Source organism: Poecilia reticulata, chromosome 1 (genome assembly GCF_904066995.2).
Source record: "Poecilia reticulata chromosome 1, P_reticulata-male-v2, whole genome shotgun sequence".
Taxonomy (NCBI): domain Eukaryota; kingdom Metazoa; phylum Chordata; class Actinopteri; order Cyprinodontiformes; family Poeciliidae; genus Poecilia; species Poecilia reticulata.
Window position 1 is genome coordinate 29,205,504 of NC_088830.1, and position 26,546 is coordinate 29,232,049.

General features: G+C 38.9%; 1 protein-coding gene across 2 annotated transcripts; it reads right to left on the reverse strand.

Moving 5' to 3' along the window:
* Positions 1 to 650: 650 nt before the first annotated feature.
* On the reverse strand, positions 651 to 25,116 carry zdhhc5a (zDHHC palmitoyltransferase 5a). 2 transcript variants are annotated; one of them, XM_008419455.3, is made up of 12 exons: positions 24,678 to 25,115; positions 19,183 to 20,727; positions 16,623 to 16,744; positions 16,367 to 16,524; positions 14,907 to 15,079; positions 11,719 to 11,821; positions 11,512 to 11,603; positions 10,234 to 10,360; positions 9,421 to 9,529; positions 8,505 to 8,614; positions 4,653 to 5,686; positions 651 to 2,201 (listed from the first exon to the last, which is right to left on the reverse strand). In XM_008419455.3, exons 2-12 carry the CDS (start codon positions 19,344 to 19,346, stop codon positions 1,964 to 1,966), a joined length of 2,430 nt encoding a protein of 809 aa, XP_008417677.1. In that variant the 5' UTR covers positions 19,347 to 20,727; positions 24,678 to 25,115; the 3' UTR covers positions 651 to 1,963. The 2 variants fall into 2 exon arrangements, with proteins under 2 accessions (XP_008417677.1, XP_081466955.1); XM_081610829.1 differs by lacking the exon at positions 651 to 2,201 and adding an exon at positions 4,079 to 4,511 and having other exon boundaries at positions 24,678 to 25,116.
* Between the last annotated feature and the right edge of the window lie 1,430 nt (positions 25,117 to 26,546).

The window sequence follows — 26,546 nt, forward strand, 5'->3', positions numbered from 1 at the left end:
CAGAATAAACGCAATAAAAACATGCTTTATCTGTGGCATATGATCATATGATCGGTTCACTTAATGATATTAGTGATTAGGCAATGCATTAGCAAGTACTTTTACTTTTAATACTTAAGTATTTTTAAAAACCAGTACTTTTTTACTTTTACTTAAGTAAAATGTTAATGTGGTACTTTGACTTTTACTTGAGTACATTTTTGTCTGTGTATTTGTACTTTTACTTAAGTACATTTTTTGAGTACTTCCTCCACCACTGATAAAGTGGAATGGCGAACGTTAATTTCGTCCAACCAGGTGTGGCTCTTCAGAAACGCATTTCTTAAACGCCTACTTGGTCGCTGAATTTTTCCAACCCTTTTACGTTGCAAACTAGATCCATTAGCTTCACCTTTTCTTTAAAAATAAAGCATCAAGACCTAATGTATTTCTGTTTTAGTTGTTTATGGTTGTGTTTTATTTTGGATATTTGAAATGTCATCCAGTTCCAGTGTTTTTTTTAAACCAAATTAAAGTTTATTGGTCTTTGAGATGGAGATGATCTCAAAACATTATCATTTATCGCAATAATTTATCATCCAGTAAATTCTGCTCCCTCACGCATCCTTCTAAATATCGTAAAGCACTAAAAAAAAACTGATAACACAGAGTACTATGTCCTGGTGTTGTCCACATTTAACCATTTATTTTCAGACTCGGGTTGACATTACTTTATCTGAAATGTTTTTGTCCCTCCCAACACACACACACACACACACAAAATATCAACTTTGCTTAGAACCGTTTGATGTAAATATCCAAATTTCCACCGAAATCCTCCGGCGGGGCGTCGTCTTCTAAATGTGGCTGGGATTTTTTCCCCCAAACGGTTCCGTGTTGAATCGTTCACGGGGATCCAGATCATTTTCCAGCTGTGATTCTGGAAAAAGAGCAGCTGAAGCGAATCAGCCAATCAGAAGGGACACCTTCTTCCTTTCATTCCCTTCAATATTTAAAAACTCTTCATTTATCAACAGCTGTTTCCATATAAATTGATATAAAACAGGGGTCAAATTAAATACAAGAAAAAAATTAAAAAAAACAGAATAACTTGAAATGTTCATTTTCAAGGCAATTGCTCAGACTTTTCTATAAAATTTTGCTCCTTCAAGAGCCAAGACATAGTTTCCATATTCACTTTAGTTTGTTCAAAAACAGACGAAATGTTCCTCAGTCTGATAACAGCAGCCTACGGTGGCAAACAGTGCATGCTCCAGTCTGCCAAGAATGTTTTACAAAAAAAAAATCCACAGTTAAAAAAAATAATAAAACACATCATCCTGTACAGACATGGAATTAAATTCACATTGAGTAAATCAGTAAAATAGCAAAACACTGGCAATCAGAACATAGTTTTTTTTTTACTCCTTCAATGCTAACATGTCGCGGTCCCTGGAATCAGAGTTCAGAGAGCTGCGCCTTTTTTTTCCTCCGTGTGATAGGGTCAGGGGTCAGAGGTTACAGGGACTCTCATGCATCAGGCAACGTGGCGACATGAGCGTTTCCCGCTCCGAGTCCACTGCATTTACGGAGGGAGATTCTGCCAATAATCGTCCGACCGATCTTAGGTTTAGTTCCCGCAGAAGCCCTTCGACTCGATCCGATGAGGTTCCTACAATCTGCGCAGGATTACCGTCACTCAAACCAGACGTTTTTATTAAAATATAAAAAAACTAATTTGATCTAAACAAAGTCCAAAGTGCTCATCTGAACCGTAGGAAAAGCTACACTTGTAAACCTGTTAGGAGGTTCTTGGAGGCCCAAACAGAATCCGGATCCAAAAAAACTAAAGCTCCAGAAAGGATGAAAACTCAAGAAATGAGTTAAATGTTTTTTTGTTTTTTTATCAGATTCATGGTTTCAGGTAAGGGGGGGGCGGCAGGACGATCCAGTTAGATTCCTCAGGCGTACAGTCAAGTGGAAATCATACAGAGATCTCGTAAGTGGTTCCCCCGACGCCGGTTACCTTCTTTACGCCGCCGGCCGGAGGCTTGTGGGCCGGACTCTGAGTCACCGGTGAGCTCAGGTGATCTGCGGCAGGTCTGCTGGGCGAGGGGACCAGGTGAGAGGGGGAGGAAGGGGCGGAGCAGGAGGAGGAAGAGGAGGAGAAAGGCTGGCCGCCATTGGTCCGACTCCGAGGTTTCATCTGGATCAGCTCACCTCTGTGTTCATAAGAGAAATACATAAAAACACCAGGATTTAGAGCCCAGGGTGTGATGGAAGTTATTCAGAGGAGGATCAGGATAATCCACTATTTCATTCCTCTTCTGCCAAAATATACACAACTGTGCAAATTGGAATTGTATATGGAAACACGGCAATTTCGGTAAGAAGTTTTTGCGCTAAATCTGCAACAGAAACTCTTCACATCACACAAGTCACATGATCAATAGCCAGATGTTACTACCGGTGGAAACAACAAAGAAGACGACAGGAAGTGGTAGGAGGATGAAGGTTTGTTTGGTTTTTTTTTTCAGACAATGAGCGGCTGGCTCCATCTCACAGTACTGCTCAGTTCATAAAAAGTTGTCATTCGAACGTGTTGAATCCAACGCTCTTCTGTGACTACAACGCTGGATACGTAGCTGCTCCCAGGTGTAAGGAGTTTGTCGCATCATCACCTGAATAAGACGCAATGTCTCTTCTGATTGGCTGATGGGTGATGTTAGTGCCATGGCTGAATAACAAATATGTCTTATGTAACCGCTTACATCCGTTGCTGCCATGATTTTTAATGACTAGCTGCAAACTTATTTACATGTAATATTAATTTAAATTCTTATTCAATAGAAACAACGCGGGCTGCACAGTGGCGCAGTTGGTAGAGCTGTTGCCTTGCAGAAAGAAGGTTCTGGGTTCGATTCCCGGCCCCGGTCTTTCTGCATGGAGTTTGCATGTTCTCCCTGTGCATGCGTGGGTTTTCTCCGGGTACTCTGGCTTCCTCCCACGGTCCAAAAACATGACTGTCAGGTTAATTGGTCTGTCTAAATTGTTCCTAGGTGTGAGTGTGTGTGTGCATGGTTGTATGTCTCTGTGTTGCCCTGCGACAGACTGGCGACCTGTCCTGGTGACCCCGCCTCTCGCCCGGAACGTTAGCTGGAGAGGCACCAGAACCCCTCCCGACCCCACTGAGGGACAAGGGTGCAAGAAAATTGATGGATGGATAGAAACAACGCACTTTGGACAGCGAGACGGTTAAATGGTGGAACAGTCTCACTAACATGCAGTGAGGCTCTACAGTGCTCTGCTAATGAGCTAATATTCAAATATAAATTGTTTGTAGAAATGGTGAAAAGCTGCTTTGAAGCATGCTAACGAGAGACAATAAATACTGCGGTGTGCAGGGTGGAACGGTGAAAAGGAAAAGACTGGAAACGAATGTTAATATGAAGAGAAGGTCATGCAGACTCCAAATAAATCAGAGATGCTGTCGTTTCTGAGATACATCAGCTAAAGTGTTTCCTAATCAAATTCCAGAGGTGGGCAAAATTTTGTAGAATTCTGAAGAATTTCCGTGTATTTCAATGGGGCAGAAAGTTACAATATTTAAAAAAATATAAAAGTTGAAATGACCAAAAATTGCATCATAAGTCTCCAGCAGAAGATGAAGGTTTTGAAATATGAATTGTTGACATTGGTTGAAGTACGTGGAAGTAGTTAAATGCAGTAAAACTTAAGGAACATGAAATAAGAATCGTAAAGAGAAACAATCTTAAGGAATGATATGGCTAAATTGTAATTTAGATTTAGTTTCTGTTTATACTCTGCATTCTCACTGATTCTAAAGAGAAATAAAACTCATTCTCATTAAAAACACATCAGTACAGATCTGCACAAGAACAGCATCAAACACAACAATGAAAACGTACCCGAGTGAAATTGACCCGACACCTTCAAATCTAATGGTTGACCTTTGGACCTTTAAACTTTCATTAATCTCTTCAAAGCAAAAGCAGCACAAACTAAAATTTTTGCTGCACAAACTTAGTCGAGTTGACCGACACCAATATTGTCTGATTTGAAGGAAATGGTGAACTGGTTGACCTTACATGATCTCTGGGAACCTTTATTAACATATTTAAAATGATAGCAACACAAATACATATTTGCTGCACAAACACCAAATTTGCAAATGTGAGGAGGATTAGGGCATTTGACCTCCAGTGACCTTTGGAAACTTTTTTTAACATCTTTGAAATAATAGTAGCACAAATAAAAAATTTTGCTGCACAAACGTTTGACACCAATTTTGTCTGATTTGAAGAAGGTCTGGCCTTTTTGACCTCTGGAAACTTTTTTATTAGTATCTTTTAAATTATAGCAGCAGAAATTTTCATTTGTGCTGCACAAATGTTTGACAGCAATTCTGTTCAATTTGAAGAAAATGGCGGCACCAAATTCACTCAGTTTGAAAAGGTTCACAAATGAGAGGAAGATGAGCAAAGGAAGAGGAGGAGGAACTCACAGGAAATCTGGCAGGAGGAAGAGGAGGAGAGAGGGAGAAAAGGAGGAAGAGCAGGAGGAGCAGTCAGTCCGGTTTCTGGCAGGCATGTAGCTTTCTCAGAGTTAGCAGCAAACCAATCGTCAGGGTCAAAGGTGAAAGTCATACTCACTTTGGTGCTTGTATGGCTCCTCCCATCCCTCCGCCTTCCCCTCCTCCTCCTACGCCGGCGGCGTTCGCGCCGGCCGACGCCGACGCTTTGCGGACCAGGCGGTACTGCATTTCAGCCGCCGCCGCGCTCGAGTACGACAGCGACTTGCCCAGCGGCGGGGGATGGGCGGAGAGCGGCGAGCGAGCGGAAGCGCCGCCGGAACCCAGCGGGACGTCGGTGGAGCGGGTGCGGTACGGATAGGCGTGGTGGGGGGCAGCGTAGCGCGGCGGGCGTGAGGATGAGGAAGAGGAGGAGGAGTGGTGGTGATGATGGTGGGAGTGGTGGTGGTGGTGATGGTGATGATGGTGCGGGGGAGGCGGGGCTGAGGAGTTGGCAGCCGGGGCGGTGTGGGGGTCGCCATGGAGGCGGTCCCGCTCCGGCGGGGGAGGCGGGGAGGAAGACGAGGAGGAGGAGCGATGAAGGAAGGGGTGGTGGTGGTGGGAGGAGCGGTGATGGTGATGGGGAGACTGGGACGGCAGGTCGGCTTCTCTCTGCTGGGACAGGAAGGGCGAGCCATAGCTGCCTGTTGCTGGTGTACAGGGTCTTCCCGCGGGGGGCTCAGGGGCCGCCGCCGCTTTGTCAAAGTCCTCGCCCGCCAGCAGGTTGTCGTACGACAGGCTGCCGTTACGCGACGGGTGGTGAGGCGGTGGCGTCTGATTGGCCAAGCTTTTGAAGCTGGTGGAGGTGGTGGTCGCCTCGGAGACGTGAGCGGCGCCAGCCGAGCTAGAGGACCGGGATGCCACCGCCGACAGCACAGTGGGGTCCGAGAAGGACGGGTAGGAGCGGCCGCCCAGCGAGTAGCCAGGAATGCCGCTGCCACCGGCCTCCCGCCCCGCCTCCCTCAGCTCGCCGCCGCCCACGCCCCGGTCCGACACCGCGTCCCGGCGGTCGAGGCTGGGCTGCGAGCGGAAACCGGGCTGCTGGCTGGCCTGGAGGAGCGAGGAGGTGGAGGAGGAGGAGTCCCTGGCGCTGCCAACGCTCTCCCCTCGACTCAACTGGAGGAGGCAGAAGAGGGAGGAGACAGAAAGGAGACGCTGAGCAGAGGAGGAAACTTAAAGGGCCGGCGTCATGTTTTCAGGAGAGGCAGCTCTACTTCAACATGTTTTTACTGGAGTAAAGGTAAAATGTAGCGGAAAGAAAGAAATTACTCGAGTAAAAATATAAAGTATTTGGTGAAAAGTCTGCTCAAGTACCGAGTAACTGATCAAATGATCAATCATTTAATATTTAAAAAAAATAACAAACGGACAAAGATAGAAAATTAAGTGGAAATTTTTTAGATTTTAAAGGAGCAAAATGACAATAATTCATGTAAGTAAAAAAAGATAAAAGTCAAGCAAAAGAAATTTTTATTTTAATGAAAAATTTATGAAACTAACAAAAAGTGAAGGTTTGTGTCTGAGTCTGGTGAGTTTTTGGTTAAAACATGTTTGTTCTTCATTCAGCAGGTAGAAAATCCAGAAATTTTACACTAGTAAGTAAAAATACCTCATAAAATTATTTATGTAAAAGTAAGAAGTACAGCGTAGTAAAAATACTCCTAAAAGTACATTTTTTCAAAAAAGGTTACTTGAGTAAATTGTAAATGAGTAAATGTAACTAGTTACTACCCAACTCCAGGTACATAGATTATGCTATAAAATTAATCTTTTAACTGTCAAATGAAGCATTTGACTTTCTTAATTATGATGTAGATTTAAGCGACTGGGACTCCAGTCCAGAACTTAATTGGTTTAAATCTTACCTAAAGATCAGGATTTCTTTGCGTCGATGGATAACGTCTCATCAGAAATCACATGTGTGGTTCCACAAGGTTCAGTAATGGGAGCCTTAATATTTAAAACCTGTATGTTCCCACTAGCTCTGGTTATATAGGAAATAATCTGAGCAGATGAGACTCGGCTCTGCATTACGGTGTTAACAGGTGACTCTGAACACATCCAAAAACTGGACAGATAATAATAATAATGTCACTTTCATTTGTTTTTTAGATGATATCTTTATTGAATATGATTTAAAATGTTTTTCCTGATTTAACACCTTGACATTGGGACTCTGTCTCTTTAAAAACTCCTGCTGTTTCTGAAACTCACCATTTATCCTCCATTAACCCTTTAAGAACATTTTTACCAGCATTTCACTGACATGTGGGCCTGTCACGATAAATTCTCCCAAAAGTTATTACGATAAATGATAATATTATTGTTTTGAGACCATTTTTAAATAAAGATCAGGAATTTCTTTGTGTCGATGTTAAAGAGAAACTTTTTAAATACATTTAAGACATTTTAAGGCCTTACTTTAAGATATTTAAGGCTTTTTAATGATGTGAGGACAATCTGGTTTAGTTAAATATTCTCTGCACTGCAGCAGAGGAAGGCGACAGTAGAAGTAGACAGACAAGATGCAGGCTGTTAGGACATTAAAGACACATTAATAATAAACTGATGACGACAGCAACAGGAGACAGACTGGTTCTAATCAGAAAGGAAAACTTTTTATTCTGGAGTAACAGGAGAGGAGTTCTGGATACTGCTGGAGAGTCAGGTGGATCTGGACCAGACATGGGGACAAATACTGAGAATAAATCCAAATTATTGTACAGAGGCAGCTGATAACTTCAACTTTTCATCATAGGTACAACCATTAGAGACAGAATCTAAGAGACTAAAATACTTCAGTTAACTTATAAATCACTGAACGGCTCAGCACCAAGACACAATAAACACCTGTCGTTGTCGTAGCAACCTTCCAGACCTCTCAGGCCTTCTGGTTCTGCTCTGCATTCCTAGAACCAGAACCAAACATGGAGAAGCAGCATTCAGCTTCTATGCTCCTTCAATCTAAAACAAACTTACAGAAAACTGAAACACTGCTGAAACACTGAGCTCCTTTAATTAATTAAAAGAAGGCTGAAAACTCACCTGTGGTTGTAATATCTGGTTGTTGTTTAAAAGTGTTTAAATTGCCGTTTTGTGAAATAGATTTATTTTAACGTAGCTGATCCTTTTTAGCACAGAACATGAGATTTTTCTAAATTGGCGTGTTTCAATTAAGCAAATTTCCGTAATTTCTATTTGAGCAATTATATGGTCAATGGAAACGCAGCTACACTGTAAAAACTCAAAATGGTGCCAAGTAATTTTGATCCAGTTTCTACTCCAAACAGCTTAATACATTTGAAATAAGACAAACTTATAAATAACCTTTATACAGGAAGATGTAGAAGCTAAATGCTGAAACAGGAAAACAGGGGAAAATGTTGTTATAATTGTTTAAAAAAATCATTATAATTGAATTAATCTGCCAATGAAACAAATACTTTTTCATCAATAAAAAAAATATTGACTTAAAAAAATCTCATATTTCTTCCTGAGAAGTTATTTGTAATTTAGTTTTGTATTATTTTAAGTGTACTATGACATTCGCACGAGAAACTAGATCAAAAATACTAAATAAAGATACTGTGTGTTTTTGCAGAGTACTACTAGAGGCAGCCATTTTTGTCTGGGAAAAGGTTCTGAAAGGTTCTGTCCAGTATTTGACCCATGTCCAGATCAAACAGGAAGGGAACAGGAAAACCACGCTCAAAACGAAGACAGAAAAATGATTTTAAAATAATCACTTACTGATACTGATCAAAAGTAAGCCACTGAAATCAAGATGGCCAACGGAAAATCAATCAAAAGGAAAAACATAAAATAAAAAATGTAAATGCATTAGATTGATGTGATAAAAAAAGCAGAAACAAAGAGAAATGGAGCAGAAACAGACGGCAGGTTCTCCCTGGTTTCTCCGCTGGCGGATTGTTACCTGGTTGGCGTAAGCATGAGTGAGAGTCGTGTGGTTCTTCCCCGGGCTGTAAGTGGGCCGGTACTTATACATGGTGGGGGTGGGAGGAGCTTTGCCCAGCAGGCTGCACTCTGCAGAAAGGCATCACCACCGGTCACCGGAAACACAACGCATAGAAAAATCTTTAGTCTTTAAATACCAGATCCGATTTTAATATAAAGAAATTCTCACTGTCTTGTATTCCAAACATGACGGAGTATTGTGACCAAGCGACAAGATTTTTTTGTTTAATTATGAGAATATAATCATATTAGCAGAACAAAGATGCGATTTTACCAGAAGAACGTCTTAGAAATTAGTAGAAAAAGTAATTTCAATTAACTGAAACCTCAGTCTGTGTGATTCAGTCATTTGCATAATCATTTCAAAGCTCTGCTACTGATAACAATTTGATGCTGATGTGTTAAAAGATGAAGAATTTGTTTATCTGTAAAACCAGAACCAAAGTGCAACTTCAAACCAGGCTTGTTTTAATTTTTTTGTTATTTTCCGTGTAACACTTCTCATAAAATTCCAATTTTGTCCTGTGATATTAGTGGCTTTTTTCTAGTATTATTCCTACTTTCTCACATTGCTACAACTGTATTATTGTAACATTATGACTTTTTAGTAAATGGCACTAATATTTTATCAAAGAGTTGATCTTAATTCAAATTCCAAATAAATAAAATCTGTAAAAAAAAAAAAAATCTGAGATGGGAGGCCCAGAGCTTAGTGGCTTCACTAGCTCAGACTGAGAAAAAGATTAATATTTTCCAAAAATATTTTCCAAAAATTAAACCGTTAAAAACCAAAAATTCAATTAAAACCGAGATTAATGTCTTCTTTATTTATGGAAGAGGAGAAGCTGCAGTCGGAGGTGGGTGATGTTTGCTACCTTCCGCGCTCCTTTGGCCGATTCCAGGGTAGCGCAGCTCTGGTTTCGGAGGCGGAGGCGGCTCGGCGTCACATGACTGACTCTCCATCATCTCCAGACTGGACTTGGACTGCAGAACCAGAGCACACATGATAATAAGAAACTTTAATTTAAAAATTTAAATACACACATGAAAACTCACCATGTTCAGCTCAACAGTACAGTAAGTGACTCACATCGTCTCCAGCAGCTATAAATGTTTCCTCCAAACTTTGACTTTAACACAGAAAACAGCGGATTCTTCTACATGGCAGCCAGGATGTGAAGGAGTTGGCAAGTAACTAGATACATTTACTCAATTACATGTACTTCAGTAACTTTTTTGAAATAATGTACTTTTAGTAGTATTTTTACTATGCTGTACCTTTTACTCTAGTAATTTTATTATAAAGTATTTCTACTCTTACTTGAGAAAATTTCTGGATTTTCTACAAGTCAAACATGTTTTAACCAAAGTTTACATTGTTAATTTAATGGATATGTGGCCCAGAAAACTGTGTAATTATTGAGAAAAGGTCCGGTTTATAAAAGATTTTTCTTCTCCCTGCTCCCTTTTAGCTCGTGTTCAGTTCGGCTGCAGGATGTTCATGTGTGTCACGTCAAACGATAACTCATTTAAATCTGCAGAACCAAATGATTAAACCTCCTGCTGCCATCCTGTATGCAAAGCTATCTACTACCCACACATGCAAAGCCTCTGTTCATCAGCAGACTAAACAAAACAATTAGCTAAAGCTGGAGGCATTTCCCCGGCAGCAGGCGTGTCCCTCTCACCCGGTGCAGGTCTCCCTGGATGCCGTTGTCCAGGATCTTGGCTGCCAGTTGAGCCTCGGTGAGCTGCAGCCGCAGGAACGGAGGCTGCACACTCACGTTCTGCACGCACTTCTTCCTGCCCAAGTACCTGCAGAGACAGCATGGGGGTGAAGCTAACCGGCACAGAGGAGGTGCACTCATGTTGCAATGAGCAACCGAGATTCAGTTCAACATCAGATTTTAGATATTTAGAGAAATTAACACGTTTGGACATTTTATAGCTCAGCGCTACAGAAGAGTTTAACTGCCAGAGACTGATGATAAATCCAGGAGCAGTAGCTTGTTCAAACGTGAAAAATTTGGTTGTTTTCACGAGATGCAGAACTCACTGAAAGGAGAAAACAAATTTTTTATTTTATTTTTTTTGGCCAAATTAAAATATAAAATGTTGAAAACAAGGAAAACCTGTTTCAACGAGATGCAAAAATCGCTCAAAGGAAAAAGCTTTCATGTTTAAGACAAATTTGAAAAAATTGTTTAAACAAGAAAATTTTGTGCAAAGTGCCAAAACTCATTGAAACAAGAAAACTTTCACGGTTTAGCAAAATTATAAAAAAAATAGAAGACTTCTTTAAATAAGAAAAAATTATTTTAACAAGATGTAAAACTTGAAACAAGAAAAATTTCACATTTTAGTGAGATTTAAAGAAAAAAAACTTGATAAAATTAGAAAAAAAATCTGTTTTAACAAGATGCAAAACTTGTTAAACCAAAAAATTTTTCACATTTTAGCCAAATAAAAAAATCGTGTTAAAAAGGAGAAAACCGTGTTATAGCAAGACACAAAACTCATTGAAAGGAGAACTCACTTCAATGAGATTTATCTTATTAAAACAAATCTATATTCTCTTTTAAGTAAGAAAGGTTGTAACAGAAAAACAGCAACAACTCTGGGGATTCTTAGACACTGTCTAGAATAATTGATGTGAAAAGGAGCGTCATAAATGAGACTTTATAGCTTTTGAAGAAGTCAACCTGTCAGTGGAGTGTATTTTTATCTCCTTAGAAGAAGAAACTTTATCTTTGTATCTAGATTTAAAAGCCGCTTTGTTATAACGAGGAACTTTGTTTTAATGAATTTTGCATCCTGTTATAAAAAGAAACATCCACATGAAAACCTTGTTTTTTGCAAAACGCATTAAAAAAAGTATTAGTTTTCTCAAATGTCTGGCTACATATGGATTTGGCCTCTCCGCAGATTTCACTCTGTACCAACAGAAGTAGTTTTAAAAAACTCACCTTGGTGCCTGGGAGCTGCAGAGAACATGAGAGACGTTCCTCCAGCAGCCATTAGTGAAAGGATTCACTCCCCCTCGAAACTTTCCTGTCACCTAAAGTCGAAGCGACAGGTCGTCAAAACCGCAGCGTCAGAACTGAAAACCTTGTGAATGTTCTGGTGAGTAATCTCTGAAGCCAACAGCGGGAACAATCCTTCGTGTTTTCTACCTGCTCGTTGGTTGTTCTGCCTCTGGCCACAAGCACGACGTGGAAACCGGTGAGCCCAGCGACGGGGATGAGGAATAAGCCTGCAACACACATTACAGCCAGCCTGGCAGCACAGCGGGTCAAGGAGGCTGAACAACACAGGCCTGCAGTGGAGCACACACTGGATTACACTTTAGTTTTTCATCTAGCTTCAATAAATATGTAAGAACATGAAGCAAAAAAAAGCGTATTTTATATTATCCTAATCAACATGTTTTAGCAATGTCACTGTCTTTGTTGTGACACCATGTGGTTATGTTGGTTCGTCTTTGTCCTAAATGTATTTATTTTAATGTTTACCTCCTTTTTTTGTTTGTTTCTCTTATATAACTGGTCTTTTTTTTTGGTAGATCAATACCTATGTTTGTTAGTGCATATAGAGCTTCAGAGCGTGACGTCACTGCTCTAGTCGGAGGGGTATCAGCGCCATCTTTACTGCCACTGACAAAAACGACTGTCTCACAGATATTTTAGCTATGGCACGAACTTGCTGCGTTAATGGATGTAATGTCCGATTACACGACCGAAAAGGTAAAAAGATGGAAAACGGACTTTCATTTCATTATTTTCCTGCTTGGAAACAACGCGAGGAGGCTAAGCTATTGGAGCTAACAAAAAGAAGACAAATGTCCTGGGTGTCAGCGGTGAGACGTCCTGATATTTACCTTCTCCAACATCCCCATATGCCTACAAGTTTCTTCCAGACATTTCCATTCTGGTGAGTGTCTAAATTTGCTTTGTTGATGTTGTGTCATAATTTTTTGCCATGATTTTGTCCGAGTGTTCATGTTCAGTTTCTGTTGAGTTCATTTAAGTGGGTCAACCTTGCTTAGGTCGGGCTAATATTGTTTAGGTAGCATAGTCCGAGTTTTGTCAGTGGACATCGGGGTTATTACATTATTGTGAAGTAAACTATTTTACTAGTGTTATCAAATTTACAGTATTTATACTGATGTGTGTTCTGATATGTCCTCTGAAAGGCAAACCGACGTATGAAATGGATTAGCTCAATCCATACTGGGGTCCAGCCCTGAATATGGGTCACTGCGAGGTCAACGCCACAACATCAGACCGACATGGGCGTCAATTAAAGAGGCGATACAGCAAAACCATGGTGGATCAACAAGTTACAGAGACTGTTTTTATTATTTACCCCAGAAGAGGTAAATAAAGCCACAAGAGGCTGTAGATGAGGAGCAAGTTGGAGAGGCTGACGAGGAAATGCCAGGAGAGGAGCTCAGCAAGGCTGCAGAAATATGTGTACAGTTGGAAGTGGCTGTTTTCTCTCATTCAATAATTTCATGCGGTAAACATTCATGAAACATTTGATTCAAGCACTTCCAAGTTGCATGTAAACAGGTGAAGAAATTAATCACATTTAAAGTAAAAATTTGATATTTAAAATATTTCAGGTAATAGATTATATTTTTAAATAAACATTTTATGTGATTAAAGTAGACAATTATATAATCAGACATCTGTCAGGACACTGGGTTTTTGGGTATGTTTTGCTGTTCATTTTATTTAGCTTCATGTTTTAGTTCACTTTAGTTTAGCCCAGTGGTGCCCAAAGTGGGTCCTCCAGTACCGGCACCCTGCATGTTTTAGTTCTCTCCCTGGTTTAACGCGCTTGGATCAAATGATGGCTCGTTAGATGGCCTAAGGAACATTGACAAGCTGAAAAGGTTGTTGCTACCACCAGGGAGAGAACTAACACGTGCAGGATGCCGGAGCTGGAGGACCGACTTTGAACACCCCTGGTTTAGCTCTTTATGGTTATTTTGATATAATTTGAGGTATTTAGTGTAGTTAGAATTATATTATTGCTTTCCTTATTTTCAGTCTTTTATAGTGTTTCTAGTTAGGTTAATTCTTTAGTTAAGGTTCTGTCCTTGTTTGTCTGAGTCCATCTCAAGCCTTCTATAATGACTATAGTTTAATTGTATTTTATCCTTTTATCCTGTATTTCAGCCTCGCTGCAGTGTTTCTAGCAATGTTTATTTCTTAATTTGATCACCATAGGTTCAGTTGTTCTTCCATGTTCAAGTCTATATATATATATATATATATATATATATATATATATATATATATATATATATATATATATATATATATATATATATATATAATTCTAGTTAAGTTTTTTCTTTGTTTAGATCTTCACCACATTACCAGTCGTTACCTTTGTTACCCCTCGTGTCTCCTGTTTCATTTTGTTTTGGATTTCCTTGTTTTCCCTGGATTTTGGATTTAGTATTGTTTAGTTTATTAAAAATAACATCTTCATAAAGTACGTTCACTGCCTGCTGCGTTTGTGTCCACCGCCACACCACATCATGACACAAACCAGATGTGTAATTAAACAATAAAGATGGCAAAGTGTGATCTATTTCATAAAAATTAAGTAAATATTTGTTGTAGTTAACATATTTCAGGTAAGTAAACATGTAATGAAATAGATCCTGTCCTAGAATTTTATGCAATTGAACATTACAGGTTACAAATGTGCTTATCATCTGAGGTAATACATTTTAGGAAATTTCTTAAAAATATATTTTTAAAATACAAATTTGGTTAAAAAATAAAAAAGGGGTCAAAATGAAATAAAAATATGCCTCATCTATATGGTCTAGTGAATAATTTCACTCAGATTTTGAGTTAATGGGGCACACGATTTGGAAGCTATTGAAGAAAACATTTAATATTTAAAATATTGAATATGACTTAAACATTTTATAGAGGATAATGTGCCTCGTGTAATAGCATGAATTACCACTTTTTGTATTGGTCACAAGACAAAGCATTTATTTACAGGAATGTTTGGAAATGTGAACCTCCGAGCGCTTCAGGAAGCATCGGTAGAGAACAGCTGGCCGAAATTAGCGTTCATAAATTAGATCAACCTTGAGCTGAACGTCCCTTACTCCGCGGAGGACGAATATCCAGTAACCAATTTGCAAAACAACTTTGTTAATACAATGACAACACAGGTGTTCTGACTAGTTTGTTTTGGTCTGTGGGCTGCAAACATGGCGCCGAGCGACGTAAACGTCATACGCTGTGACGTCAGCTCCAAAGCTCTATAGACCAAACATTACAGACCAATTAGTGAGTAAATGGAACAGTTAAAAACCGTTAAAGGATACGTAACGATGGCGTGCAGGTGGCCGATGTTCTGCTGCTGATAGAGAATAAAGAGCAGGCCAAACCCAAACACGGCAATGATGTGAGCCGTCAGAGAGAGCAGGAACAGGAAGAAGTAGCGGTAGTTCCTCCTGCCGATGCAGTTGTTCACCCACGGACAGTGATGGTCGAACTCCTGAAGAGTCACGAATAAAACAGGATTCCCTCAGTTATTGTTGGTTTGAGCTATTAAAGTGTTGAGTTTAGAGCTGTGCAAATAAACAGCTGGAATAATACATTTAGATCTGCTTGAAGCAGGCTGTTCCACCTTTGTCAACAAAACTGTATTAAATATTTATTTCATTCGATTAATAATAATAATTTGATTTTCTGTGTTTTTCTTTTGGATTTTGTCCCTCACAGTTGAAGTGCAACTATATTGAAAATTACAAACATCCCCCTTCGTTGGGAGAACTTTAAAAATCTGCTGCGTTTTCCCCACTGTAATAAAAATATTTCACATGTACCACAGTTTGTTATTTCACCGTACCGTCTAAACATATTCATGCCACTGATTTGTTAAAATTATTGATGCTTCACACTGGGACCCTATAGGCCGATCCTTGTTCTGAAAACTCTGGAGGGTAAATATCCTCCTCAGGATAAAAATAGTTTTTACACATTTTGCTCTGCAGCATTAAAATCTTCCACTGAGAGATTCACCAAATCTGACACTCCTGTTCCAAACAGGGCCTCAGAGGAAAGGTGAATTTATCCCGGAGGCTCTTCATGTCGCTTTGGTTTTAATCTCTAAGTCAAACTATTCAGGGTGTCCAAAGTGTGGCTCATGGGCCTTTTGTCGCCCCTGGACTGACTTTGTTTGGCCCCACCAGCACAAGTAGATTATATAAATTGAGACTTTTTATTTGTGATTAGGGTAAAATTATTACTGGCATAACTTTCTTGCAATGGAAAATGTTACGTGCAACTTCGCCTTTTAATATTAACAAATTCTGCTGGACGATAAATTATCCTGCAAGTTATTGCGATAAACAATAATATTGTTGTTTTGAGACCATTTTCAAGTAATGGCATAATAATGCAAGAACACATTCTCAAATATCATCAAACTTTAAATACTGATGAACATTTAACACTGAAACATTTTAAAATAATTAAAAGAACAGAAACAACAAATAAAATTCATTCTGAAGTCTCTATATACAAAGCTTTCCGTCAAAATAAAGGCTGGTTGAGACCAAAGCACCAGATTGAAGACTTTTATCATCCAGATTTTGGTAGAAAAAGAGATAAGAGAAAAACGATAAATGTTTTTCATGCAATAAATTGATTTATTGAAACCAAACTAAATTTTTTGATTTATTTTAGATTATTTTTGGTATTTCTGACTGGAATCACTCTGACTTAGAGACTGATGACGACAAACAATAAGAACAGCTTTTATGAGTGTCCTTGAACGCACCTCCACACAATTGTCACAGACGGAGCAGTGGGAGCAGCGTGGCGGTCTGTAGAAACGACAAGTTGAGCACCATTTCATCCGGACCTGAATCCCTCTGATCTCCACCGTTTTGTAGAGCGGAGCGCGGAAATCATCCTCTTTGTCCTCGTCTTCGTCCGCTGCAGGGACAGTGCGCGTTTTTAGATTTAAAAATGAAACCAGTAAGTTAAGTTTGGAGGCTTCTACCTCCTCTATAACGACTTTCATTTTTGCTCACCTCTCGGGAAAATGCCAGGGTCCATGAATGTGGCCATGCAGAAGTTAGCCAACACAAAGAGGAAGATGACTCCATTGTAGATGGGAACAGCGACGGAGAACTGCTCAGAAAGCCACGGGCACCTGAAACCCGGACAGCACCGCGTCAGAAACCAAAATACCACACGTTTTCTCTGACTGATGCAGAACGGTGCGATTCGGTTCGGTAAGGAGAATTTATTTATATAGCACATTTTATGTACAAGACCATTCAAAGGTCTTCACAGAAAAATCAAGAGTAAAAGTTTAAAAACACGAGCAGAAATTAAACAAGATACAACTAATGAAGTAAGTGGAAAAAAAATAAGCAACCAATTAAATTAGGAAAAAAAGTAGATAAAATACTTTCAGCTAAACTACTGCTTTCAGTGCGACATTTGTTTCCAATCACTGCAAAAACATTAAATCTTATCAAGTATTTTTGTTGTAATTTCTACAGCAAATATCTCAGTACACTTGAAATAAGACAAAACTAATAGAAAACCTCTCTACTATATAGAGAGCTTTTGTCTTTAAACTTTTATCATCCAGTAGTTTTTGTTGGAAAGAAATAGAAACTATTGAGTTTATTTTAATTTGTCATGTGATTTATTGCGACAGGCCCAGCTGTAAGCAGATGTTCAATTTTTATTTCCGATGTTCAGTGTTCACCTGAGACTGAGACGAGCTGCAGGAACAGAGACGGAGTGACAGACTGGATGATGGGCTTTTGTCAGGGTGACAGATGTTGGCCTATTTTCCCTTCACTAATCCACAGAGCTGACCGGCCACCACACTGACCACACACAGATTACATCTCACACACACATGCATACATGCAGAGAGGCACGGCTCTGCATACACAATCACACCTTTCCACCAGATTTTCCTCACTTTTTCCCCACTGCTGCTCTTTTGCCTCTTTTCTCCACATTCTCACTCTGTGACAAGCAGCCGAGCTGAACTGCAGAGAGCAGTGGAGAACGAGAGTTTGGGTTTTAGCTTTGTGCCACCAGAAATGGCAGCCGGGAATGGGAAATCATCAAAAAGATTAAACCGATCATGTTTGCAAACCCCATAAAACTGTCTGAGATGGTTACTCCTGATTCCTTCAGAGCAGGAAGTCCAACTCATTTTACTTTGGGCCAAATCAACATTATGAATGCCCTCAAAGGGTCGGTTGTGGTGAAACGGGTTGATAAACCCGTTAACAAACCTCTGCACTTAATGTGAGTACTTCTTAAAGTTAAATAATACCGAACATTATTTCACCTTGATGTAATTCGGCAGAATGCATTTGAAAACTACAGGAGAAGATTGTGGCCACTGAAAAAATAAAACAATTCTGGCTTTAATCTTCTGACGTCAAAAATCAGACATCTGAGAAAAATGCCAGAATTTTTACTTTTGATCTTAAAAGATTAAAGTCAGAATTTTTTTTTTTTTCAAATTGTCAAAATTCTGAGAAAAAAAAAACAGAAAAAACATTTTTTGTGACCCTAATCTTCTTCCGTTGAAAACTGCTTTCAATTGATTGATAAAATATGACTAAAGCGTACTACGGCTATTCTCAATTAAATAGTTCACACTTTGTTTAATGATGTGTAGTTAAAAAAAAAAAAAGAAAAAACAACATTATTGTGATTATATTTTTCCTAAAGCAATAAGGACTTTATACTTGTATTATTTTGACTGTATTCTCTTATATTAATTCACCTATTAAACAAACACTTTTACCCATAAATAGAAGAAGCATTCGGCCTCTCTGCGTCACAAATCTGGAACAAACGTCCAGAAAACTGAAAGCCAGCTGAAACGCGGAGTTCCTTTAAATCTAGACTAAAGTTACTTTTGAACCATAAAAATTAAACATTGACCAATGTTTTGATATGTAATGATGGCAAAATGTAATGTTTACTAGTTTTCTCAATTATTAGCTGTGTGGTGTTTTCTATGACTTTGTATTCTTGTGTCTTTATGATGTAAAGTTTTTTGAACTGCCTTGTTGCCAGAGTTGTGTAATAACTACATACATTTATTTGAGTAACTTTTATGAAAAAATTCTCTTTTAGGAGTATTTTTACTATGTTCTACTTTTTACTTGATTAATTTTGCTATGAAGTATTTCTACTCTTACTTGAGTAAAATTTCTGGATTTTCTACCCACTGAATAAAAAACATACACGTTTTAACCAAAAATTCACCAGAAACAGTAATCACTGCAGTTTTTCTTAAAGTTTCATAAGTTTTATTTATTTTATTTTTTTTGAAAGAAACTGATTTGGAAAAAAATTATTTTGTGTAATATTGTTACTTATAAAAATTATTGTAATTTTCATCCTCAAAATACCAAAATTCCCACTTAACTTTATATTTTGGTCCATCTGATAATGCAATTTTTAAATGTTAAATGATTGATAATTTGATTACTCAGTACTACTTTTTTACTCTTACACGAGTAATTTCTTGGACAGCTACTTTTTACTTTTACTAGAGAACAATTTTTTGGGTACTCTGCGTGTGTCTGCATTAATGTGACTTACGTGAAGCAGAAGAAAAGCGTGGTGGACCCAACGAGGAAGAAGGTGGCGGCTGCAACTGGGACGTAGCGGGAAGGTCTGAGGGGTCTGCTGGGTGAGACCACAGCGTGCGGCAGAGGCGACGAGGATGGACCCCGCCCTCCGCTCTTACTGCTGCTACCTGGCATCACTTCCTGTATGCTGCGATTGGTGCTTTCGCTCGCCAACCACTACGTTAAGGAGTCCGTCATTAACGCTCCGGGATAAGTGAACTCTAGAGCAAAAACAGGGACAGGGTGGATGCAAAGGAGAGGAGGGGTCTGACTTTTATGTAGCACCACATCCGGCATGAAAAGCAAAGTGGACGCTTCTTTTTCCTCTGGGTTTTTTTACTTTGCCGACTGCAAAAGTCACATATTATCCAAAGGAATTTGTGTTTTTGCCCAAAACGATGCAAACAAACATGTCGAAGAGTAGAAACTATTCTTTTAGCAGTAGAAGTGAATTGAAGGGAATGATGTTCAACTCAATGATCACAGGCTTGGCAGAAATCTTTGTAGTGGAATAAAATTTCTGTTAAAAAAAGTGTTTGGACCCTTTGAATGAAAGTCATTCCAGCAGAGCATCACCCTGATGTGGCCAGATGTAGCTTGATTGGGAATATAAATGAGGTATGTAAGCAGAGGTAGACCTGTTCAGGTGGAAACAAACGAGAGAAAAAAATAAACCAAGTGAGGCAGAAACAAAGAAAAGAGAGGAATGATTTGCTGAGGCGCGCTGTTTTCTTCTTCTCTGTGGTCTTCTTCAGATTACATCGACAGCTCCACACATCCGCATCCAAACAAAAAAGAAACAAAATAGAAATGCAGTAAAATGGTTGCAAAAAAAAAAAAATTATGCCAACCCCCCTTTTCTGAGCGTGTTGGAGCTTCAGTCCAGGACGTGTGTCAGACAGAGCAGTCTGTACGCGGGCCAGTGCAGGAGGAGTCTGGTTTTCCTGTGTCGGGGCATCCCTAAACCCCAGCGGTGGCCGGCTGAAACCACCTCACCTGCCGGCTACATTCCCGAGGCGATCACAGGGCAAAAAGCAGGAAGCCACAGAGCACTTCTTCCCAAAACACGCAGGGCTAAATCCAGCAGACCATCCATTAGTATCCATGCACAAGCAGCTGCTGAGTCGTTACACTCAGTGATGATGTAGGGTAATTATCTCATTTCAGGGCAGAAATGTGGCAGGACTGAAGCCGTTGCTGATGACGGTGTGCTTGACCGTGGCTGTTGGTTATGTAACGGCTACAGGCGGTTTTCCTCTTCGCCTCCTTCTCCAGGGACTTCCCTCTACTCACTCGGCCCTTCAGAGAGAACTGAGGCTTGGATAACAGCGCTACAAACTTGACCCTTAGGGGAATACGCCTCTCTGGAGGAAAGTGCTAAAACGAACAGCAACAAAATGAGGAGAAGAGGAGATTCTTCACAGATGGGTTCAGTTTCCTCTTCAAAAACAGGACAGAGGGATTCCCTCCTTCCTCGTTCCCTCCCGAGCTCTGATGGTTGGTCAGGATGCTCCACCTACAGAGATAAAACACAATGAGAAAACATGAGATACTCGGCCTGTCACAATAAGTAATAATCAATTAATCACATGATAAATAAAACAAATTAAATTATTTCCATTTGCATGATTTATTGTTTTTCCCTTTTCTCAATTTCTACCAAAAACTGGATGATAAAAGTCTTTAATTTTTTTGTTTTGGTCTCAAATATCCTGCTTTTTTTTTTTAAAGGACATTTTTGTTTACAGAGACTTCATAACTAATTTTATTTGTTATCTCTGTTGATTCATTTATTTTGGATATTCAAAATGTCTTCCAATTCCAGTGGCAAATGTTCATTTAAGAATTAAAGTTTATTGATCTTTGAGAATGTGTTCTTGCATTATTGATATGCCATTACCATTATATTACTTGAAAATTGCCTCAAAACAACTATATTATTGTTTATCGCAATAACTTCTGAAACAATTCATCATCTGGTAAAATGTCTTATGATAGGACTATGTAAAGCTTTTATATGTTAGTTATGAACTGATCCACTTTTTTCACTTCTGATACCGATATTAAAGGTTTAGTATACAAAAGAAACAGCTGAATTGATTAAAACTTTCTTTTTTTTTAATACAGATGGAAATGTACTGAAATACAAATTTATTTGGCAACTCTGCACCAGTAGAGCACATTTAAATACACCAATAGTGTCAAAAGTTTGGTCAAACATGTAGAAACAACACAAACTTTAATTTGTTTAATTTGTAATTAGGACTAAAACAGCCAAAGCAAAATAAATGATGTAGAAACTGAAACCAACAAAAACAATGTTTTTTCAAATGCCATTATGTTGTAATTTTGCCTTCCTGTATATTATTTAGTATTTTTATATTTTTGATACTTTTACCTTTGCATGAATCTCCATGCCTTTATGTCACTTTGCTTCTGTTACAACTAAATTTGGTACAATAAAGTGTATTTCTATCGTATTCATAATGACATTGCCCATAATGAAGAGTTCTCCAGACAGGAATGGATTTCTATGTTCCTGTTTTATAGTTTCACAGACAAGAAGCAGCATTTTGTACAATGAGCAAGCGGTGAAGTGATGATTGATCTGAGCCGACATAAGGGAATCTTATGATCTGAGGTGATGCTGTATTTCCTGCGGCAACACAAAAAGCACAGCCAACCAATGGAGCTGCGATCATCTTCTACACGGCCATTATTCCGTCTGAACTGTGTTCGTCCATCGCTGTATGGTTTTGCTCACGTACTAAACAGGACAGCTCCAAACTGCAATGGCTAGCCTCCCCTCCATCGAGTAGTTTTATAGGTCAGGAAGAGCATATCTGCAGATCCTACACATTCTGGACACTTAAAACTTAAACCTTCATATCAGGGCTATTTCCACATAGAGTTTCTTCCCCCTCACAGCCTGGGTTGATTATTCTTCTCTCTTGGGGAAAGAAATAAGTAATTTTTTAATTGAACGCTTCAACAATCATTCTGTGGTTTATTTTATTTATATATGTGGAAAAAATGGCTGCAAATACACGTGCATATTGTTCCTATCTTTATTTTATTCCTGTAAAAAGTTTACAAATGTTTACTTTATGTTTGTATTTGAGCACTTGAAAACCAAAATCAAATTTCTTGATTGTGCACAAAATATTAATCAATAAAACAGTCTGAATATGAATTTTAGATTTACAGTTGAGATGCAAACAATTAATTGACTTACTATTAATTCCCAATTAATGCTATTTTAGATTAGAATTAGTTCAATTTGATTAATCTTTTTTCAGTGTGATTGCCAGCCAGAAGGGAGAGTTGCCAGTCATCCTTGAGTGAAGCCAGTTGATACAGAAATAAAGATGGCGGGGTCATTCCAGGACGGCAAAGTGAAACAGTCCAAATGGAAGAAGGTGTGCGATGCAAAATCCACCTTATGTGGTTTCATTTTAAAGTATCAATACTCAGAAAGCTCCTGAAGTTTGATCTGAACAGCGCTCATTCAGCCAAGATGCATGGTGGAGAAATTACTGATTTACTACAGAGGCGAGGATGTGATGACAGAAAAGTGGAAAACATTATACAGAAAAATTGTAACACAAAAACAACAACAATCACAATAGACAAGTGATCTGTACCAACAGAAAATACTATCAATAGAATGTTCAATCATTTCAGTGAAGTCTGATCCAGAACCGCACAGCATTCTGGGCGATGTAGGCAGAAGAAAGGCTTTAGTCATGTCATTAACTAACTAATTTATGCTTTGGTTACCAAGCGACAACCTGTTCAGTAAGTGTCGCCATAGTACCTCCTAACAACTTGAACATAAACAACAACAACGGCATGGAGTGACAGTAGAAAAAAGTAAAACAGCTCAAAAGGAAACTGGATAAAACAGGAAAAGTAGCATCAGCAGTTTGGCAGTATTTCACGTAATTAAAACAAAAACCTAATCAATAATTATCAATATTGGCTGACATAGTGATATATTTTTCAGCCATATTGTCCAGCCCTACTAACTTTCTTTCATTCCTGTAAATTATATATATTTATTCTTTATGTCTGTGTGCAGACCAAGCCAAATTCTGTTTCTGTACATGATACTGGCCAATAAAGCTGATTCTTTATTTTAGATTTATATTCTAAAATTTATATCAATCCATCTATTCTATCTAAACTGTTGGGTAACATTGCATATTAATATTGCATATTAATATTGCGTAAATATTAATATGCGTAATATGTCTTACGCACATTAAGAAACAATCATACCACCATCCATGATTGATTACATAGTTGTTGATTCTCCAATACTGTGGTTACCTTCTTACATGTGAAGAAGTCCACCGCATCCACCAGCTTGGATCCAAATTCACATTAGGTGTGTGTAAGCGTGTCACAATAAATCAATTAATTGCATAATAAATTAAAACATGCTCAATAACTTCCACTTTCATAATTTATTGTTTTTCTCTTTCTACCAAAAACTGGATGATAGTTGATGGTCTCAACTTGCACCTTTTTGTTTTCATAGTTTTCATTTCTGTTTGTTTTGTTTGTTTATTTTGGATCTATATAAGGTCTTCCAGTTTTGGCGTTAAATACTCAATATTATTGATCTTGGAGAATAAAATGTTCTTGCATTATTATGTCATTACCATTATATTACTTGAAAATGGTCTCAAAACAACAATATTATTGTTTATCGCAATAACTTCTGGGACTATTTACTGTGACAGGACCAGGTGTGTGCTGCTGCTCCTGTCCAATGACTCTTGAACTCTGAACAGTTCATTTTAGGAGTAGTGGAGGTTCCTGCTACCATCACCAGTGGTTACTTTTTACTTATCAGCTGAGGAAAAACACTGCAAAGTGCTCTAAAATATTTCACAACTCAGCAAAACTCCTTGTCAGATTTGATCAATTCAGATCTCTCATGAACCAGGTGGCTTCATCTGCTGATGGGGCCTAAATATAGGATCATCCAGATGCTCCAGGGATTTCTATCACGTTTATGAATAGAAAAATAAACAATAAATATATAAAAATAAAAAGATCCGTGTTTGATTGAAGGAATTAGATGGATTTTTTTTTTTAATGTGCGCAAACTACAGCGACGCCCACAGTGGGCCGTGGGGTGTGGATGTTACTCTGGGATGACAGGAAAATTGGCCAACGGAATCAATATTGCTTTTTAATAATGTTTATCCAATCATTAAGGAGTCGATGTGGGTAGTTATGCTGTAAAAATCAGGGTGGAGACAGCCGTGATTACACAGTTCTTTACGACAGAATATAGACACGTTTCGACGTTGCTGGGAGTCACTTTAAAATACCTACAACACACATACACACCGTTAAGCTCATTCGGTTTTAACGCTGCACCCTGAGCTGCCGTTAGCCGTAAGCTACCCAGGTGTTAGCGTTGGCTAGCTGCCGGCTAATCATTCACCTCACCTGAGAGGGCTTCCAGCGGCCAGGAATCCGGACCCGGCTGAGGGTGTGCCTGTCTGGGTCCCGGTTGGATTATCCGATGAGAAATATTCAGCACAGCTATTCCAGGTCCATATAAAGAAACCCCAGCTAAGCTAGTTCACCCTAAGAGGGTTTGGTTGCAAAAACCACCGATATGACAGACGTTTGTTACTGGAGACAGCTAGCTTAAACGGGGTTAGGAGGCGCGAGCAGCTCCCTGCTTTCATAACCTGGTATCTCCGAGATGAACGCAGAGTCTCTGCGACAACTCAGTGAATACAATCCACACAAGATGATATCCTCCTCTCACGTCTCTAGGATGTTGGTGGCCAGCAGACTCCCAGAGGCCGACAGATTTCTCACAGCCACAAAAACTCCAGCGCCAGGGTCCAAGAGCGGAGTTGTCGTAATAGAAATAACACTGATTGGGTAACACGACTGTCAATCAAGTTAACCGCGTATACTATTGGGTCTGAGGCCAAGCCCCGCCCATCAGAACAGGTAACGTCACGATCGTTCCAAATCGTGAATAAATTGATAGAAAACACAGTGCGGCACAGTCCGACGCTCCTTTCAAAGATCTTTAATTTTTAACATATTTTTTTACACGTGACTGACACATAAACTCAATCTGACAAGACTTCTTCCTACTTTTATGAGACACTGGCACACTGACGTGCAGAAATCTGCAGATTTATTTCTATTATGCAGATATTCAAGCTCTATTATACAGAAATATAATTTTGCCCACTAAATAATTGTACTAAAATGAGAGTAGCACTTCTTCAATGTATTCTTATCTATATATTTCCCTTTGGGAGCAATAAAATATTTTTGAATACGTTTTATATATCCACTTCATTTAGTGAAGTTACTCGCAGTAGGTAGAATATCCAGAAATGTTGGTAATAGTAGCAATATTACCATATAACTGAAGTGAAGGTAATATGTATGGGTGGGTCAATATGTTTCCGTGGGAGATTTGGTTGATATATAAAATTGTGATATTGTGTATGTGAAGTTAAAAAGTTGTTTTGAAAAATATTGTCACTTTCTTTTTTTTTCCATCAAAATGACTTTTGACAAAAAATTACTGTTGCTGTTGTTGTTGTGTGTCTACGTGTGTGGGTGTGGGTGTGGGTGTTTTGTATTAACCATTCAGTCTGTACCATCTGGCAGGGGGACAAACAGTGGAAATCACCCTTTGCTGTAATTGGATGTATTTAAATCTAAATTGTTTATGAATGCACAATGTCTTAATCAAATAAATAATTGCAGTAACAATTACAGAAAAGTATTGTGTAATTTCTTCACCCCAAAAAATCATTGAGTAAATGTTAGTTACTACTCACCTCTTATAAATACTGATTTATGAAAGAACTAATTACCAGCATGTTCAATCCCTAAACCACGAGAATAACAGATTAAATCCCAAATTTACTCAATTTCAAACAACAGTTACAACTCACAAACATTAATCTAAGCTGGTGGTGTTTCAGAAAATTGTTTCAGTGGAGTTAGTGAATCCAAAAAGTATACATTGTCTCCCTGAACACATACTGCACCAAGCATGAAAAAACAAAACACACAGACCACTCAATGGACAGATTAAAATGACAGCAGGGGCTGTGAGGATAAACCCACACAGCCAAGCTCATCACACACACAGACACACACCCACCTCTGACACAGACACAAGCTGGGGAGTGAAAACAAACCTTAAATCCTGCCACCAGGAAAACAAACATGCATTGTGTGTTTGTGTGTTGCAGCTTCTGGGCAGTCGCCATGTGATTCCATAAATCCCTAAACTAAAGAGGCAATCTAGGCATTAAAAACAATGGATGTTTA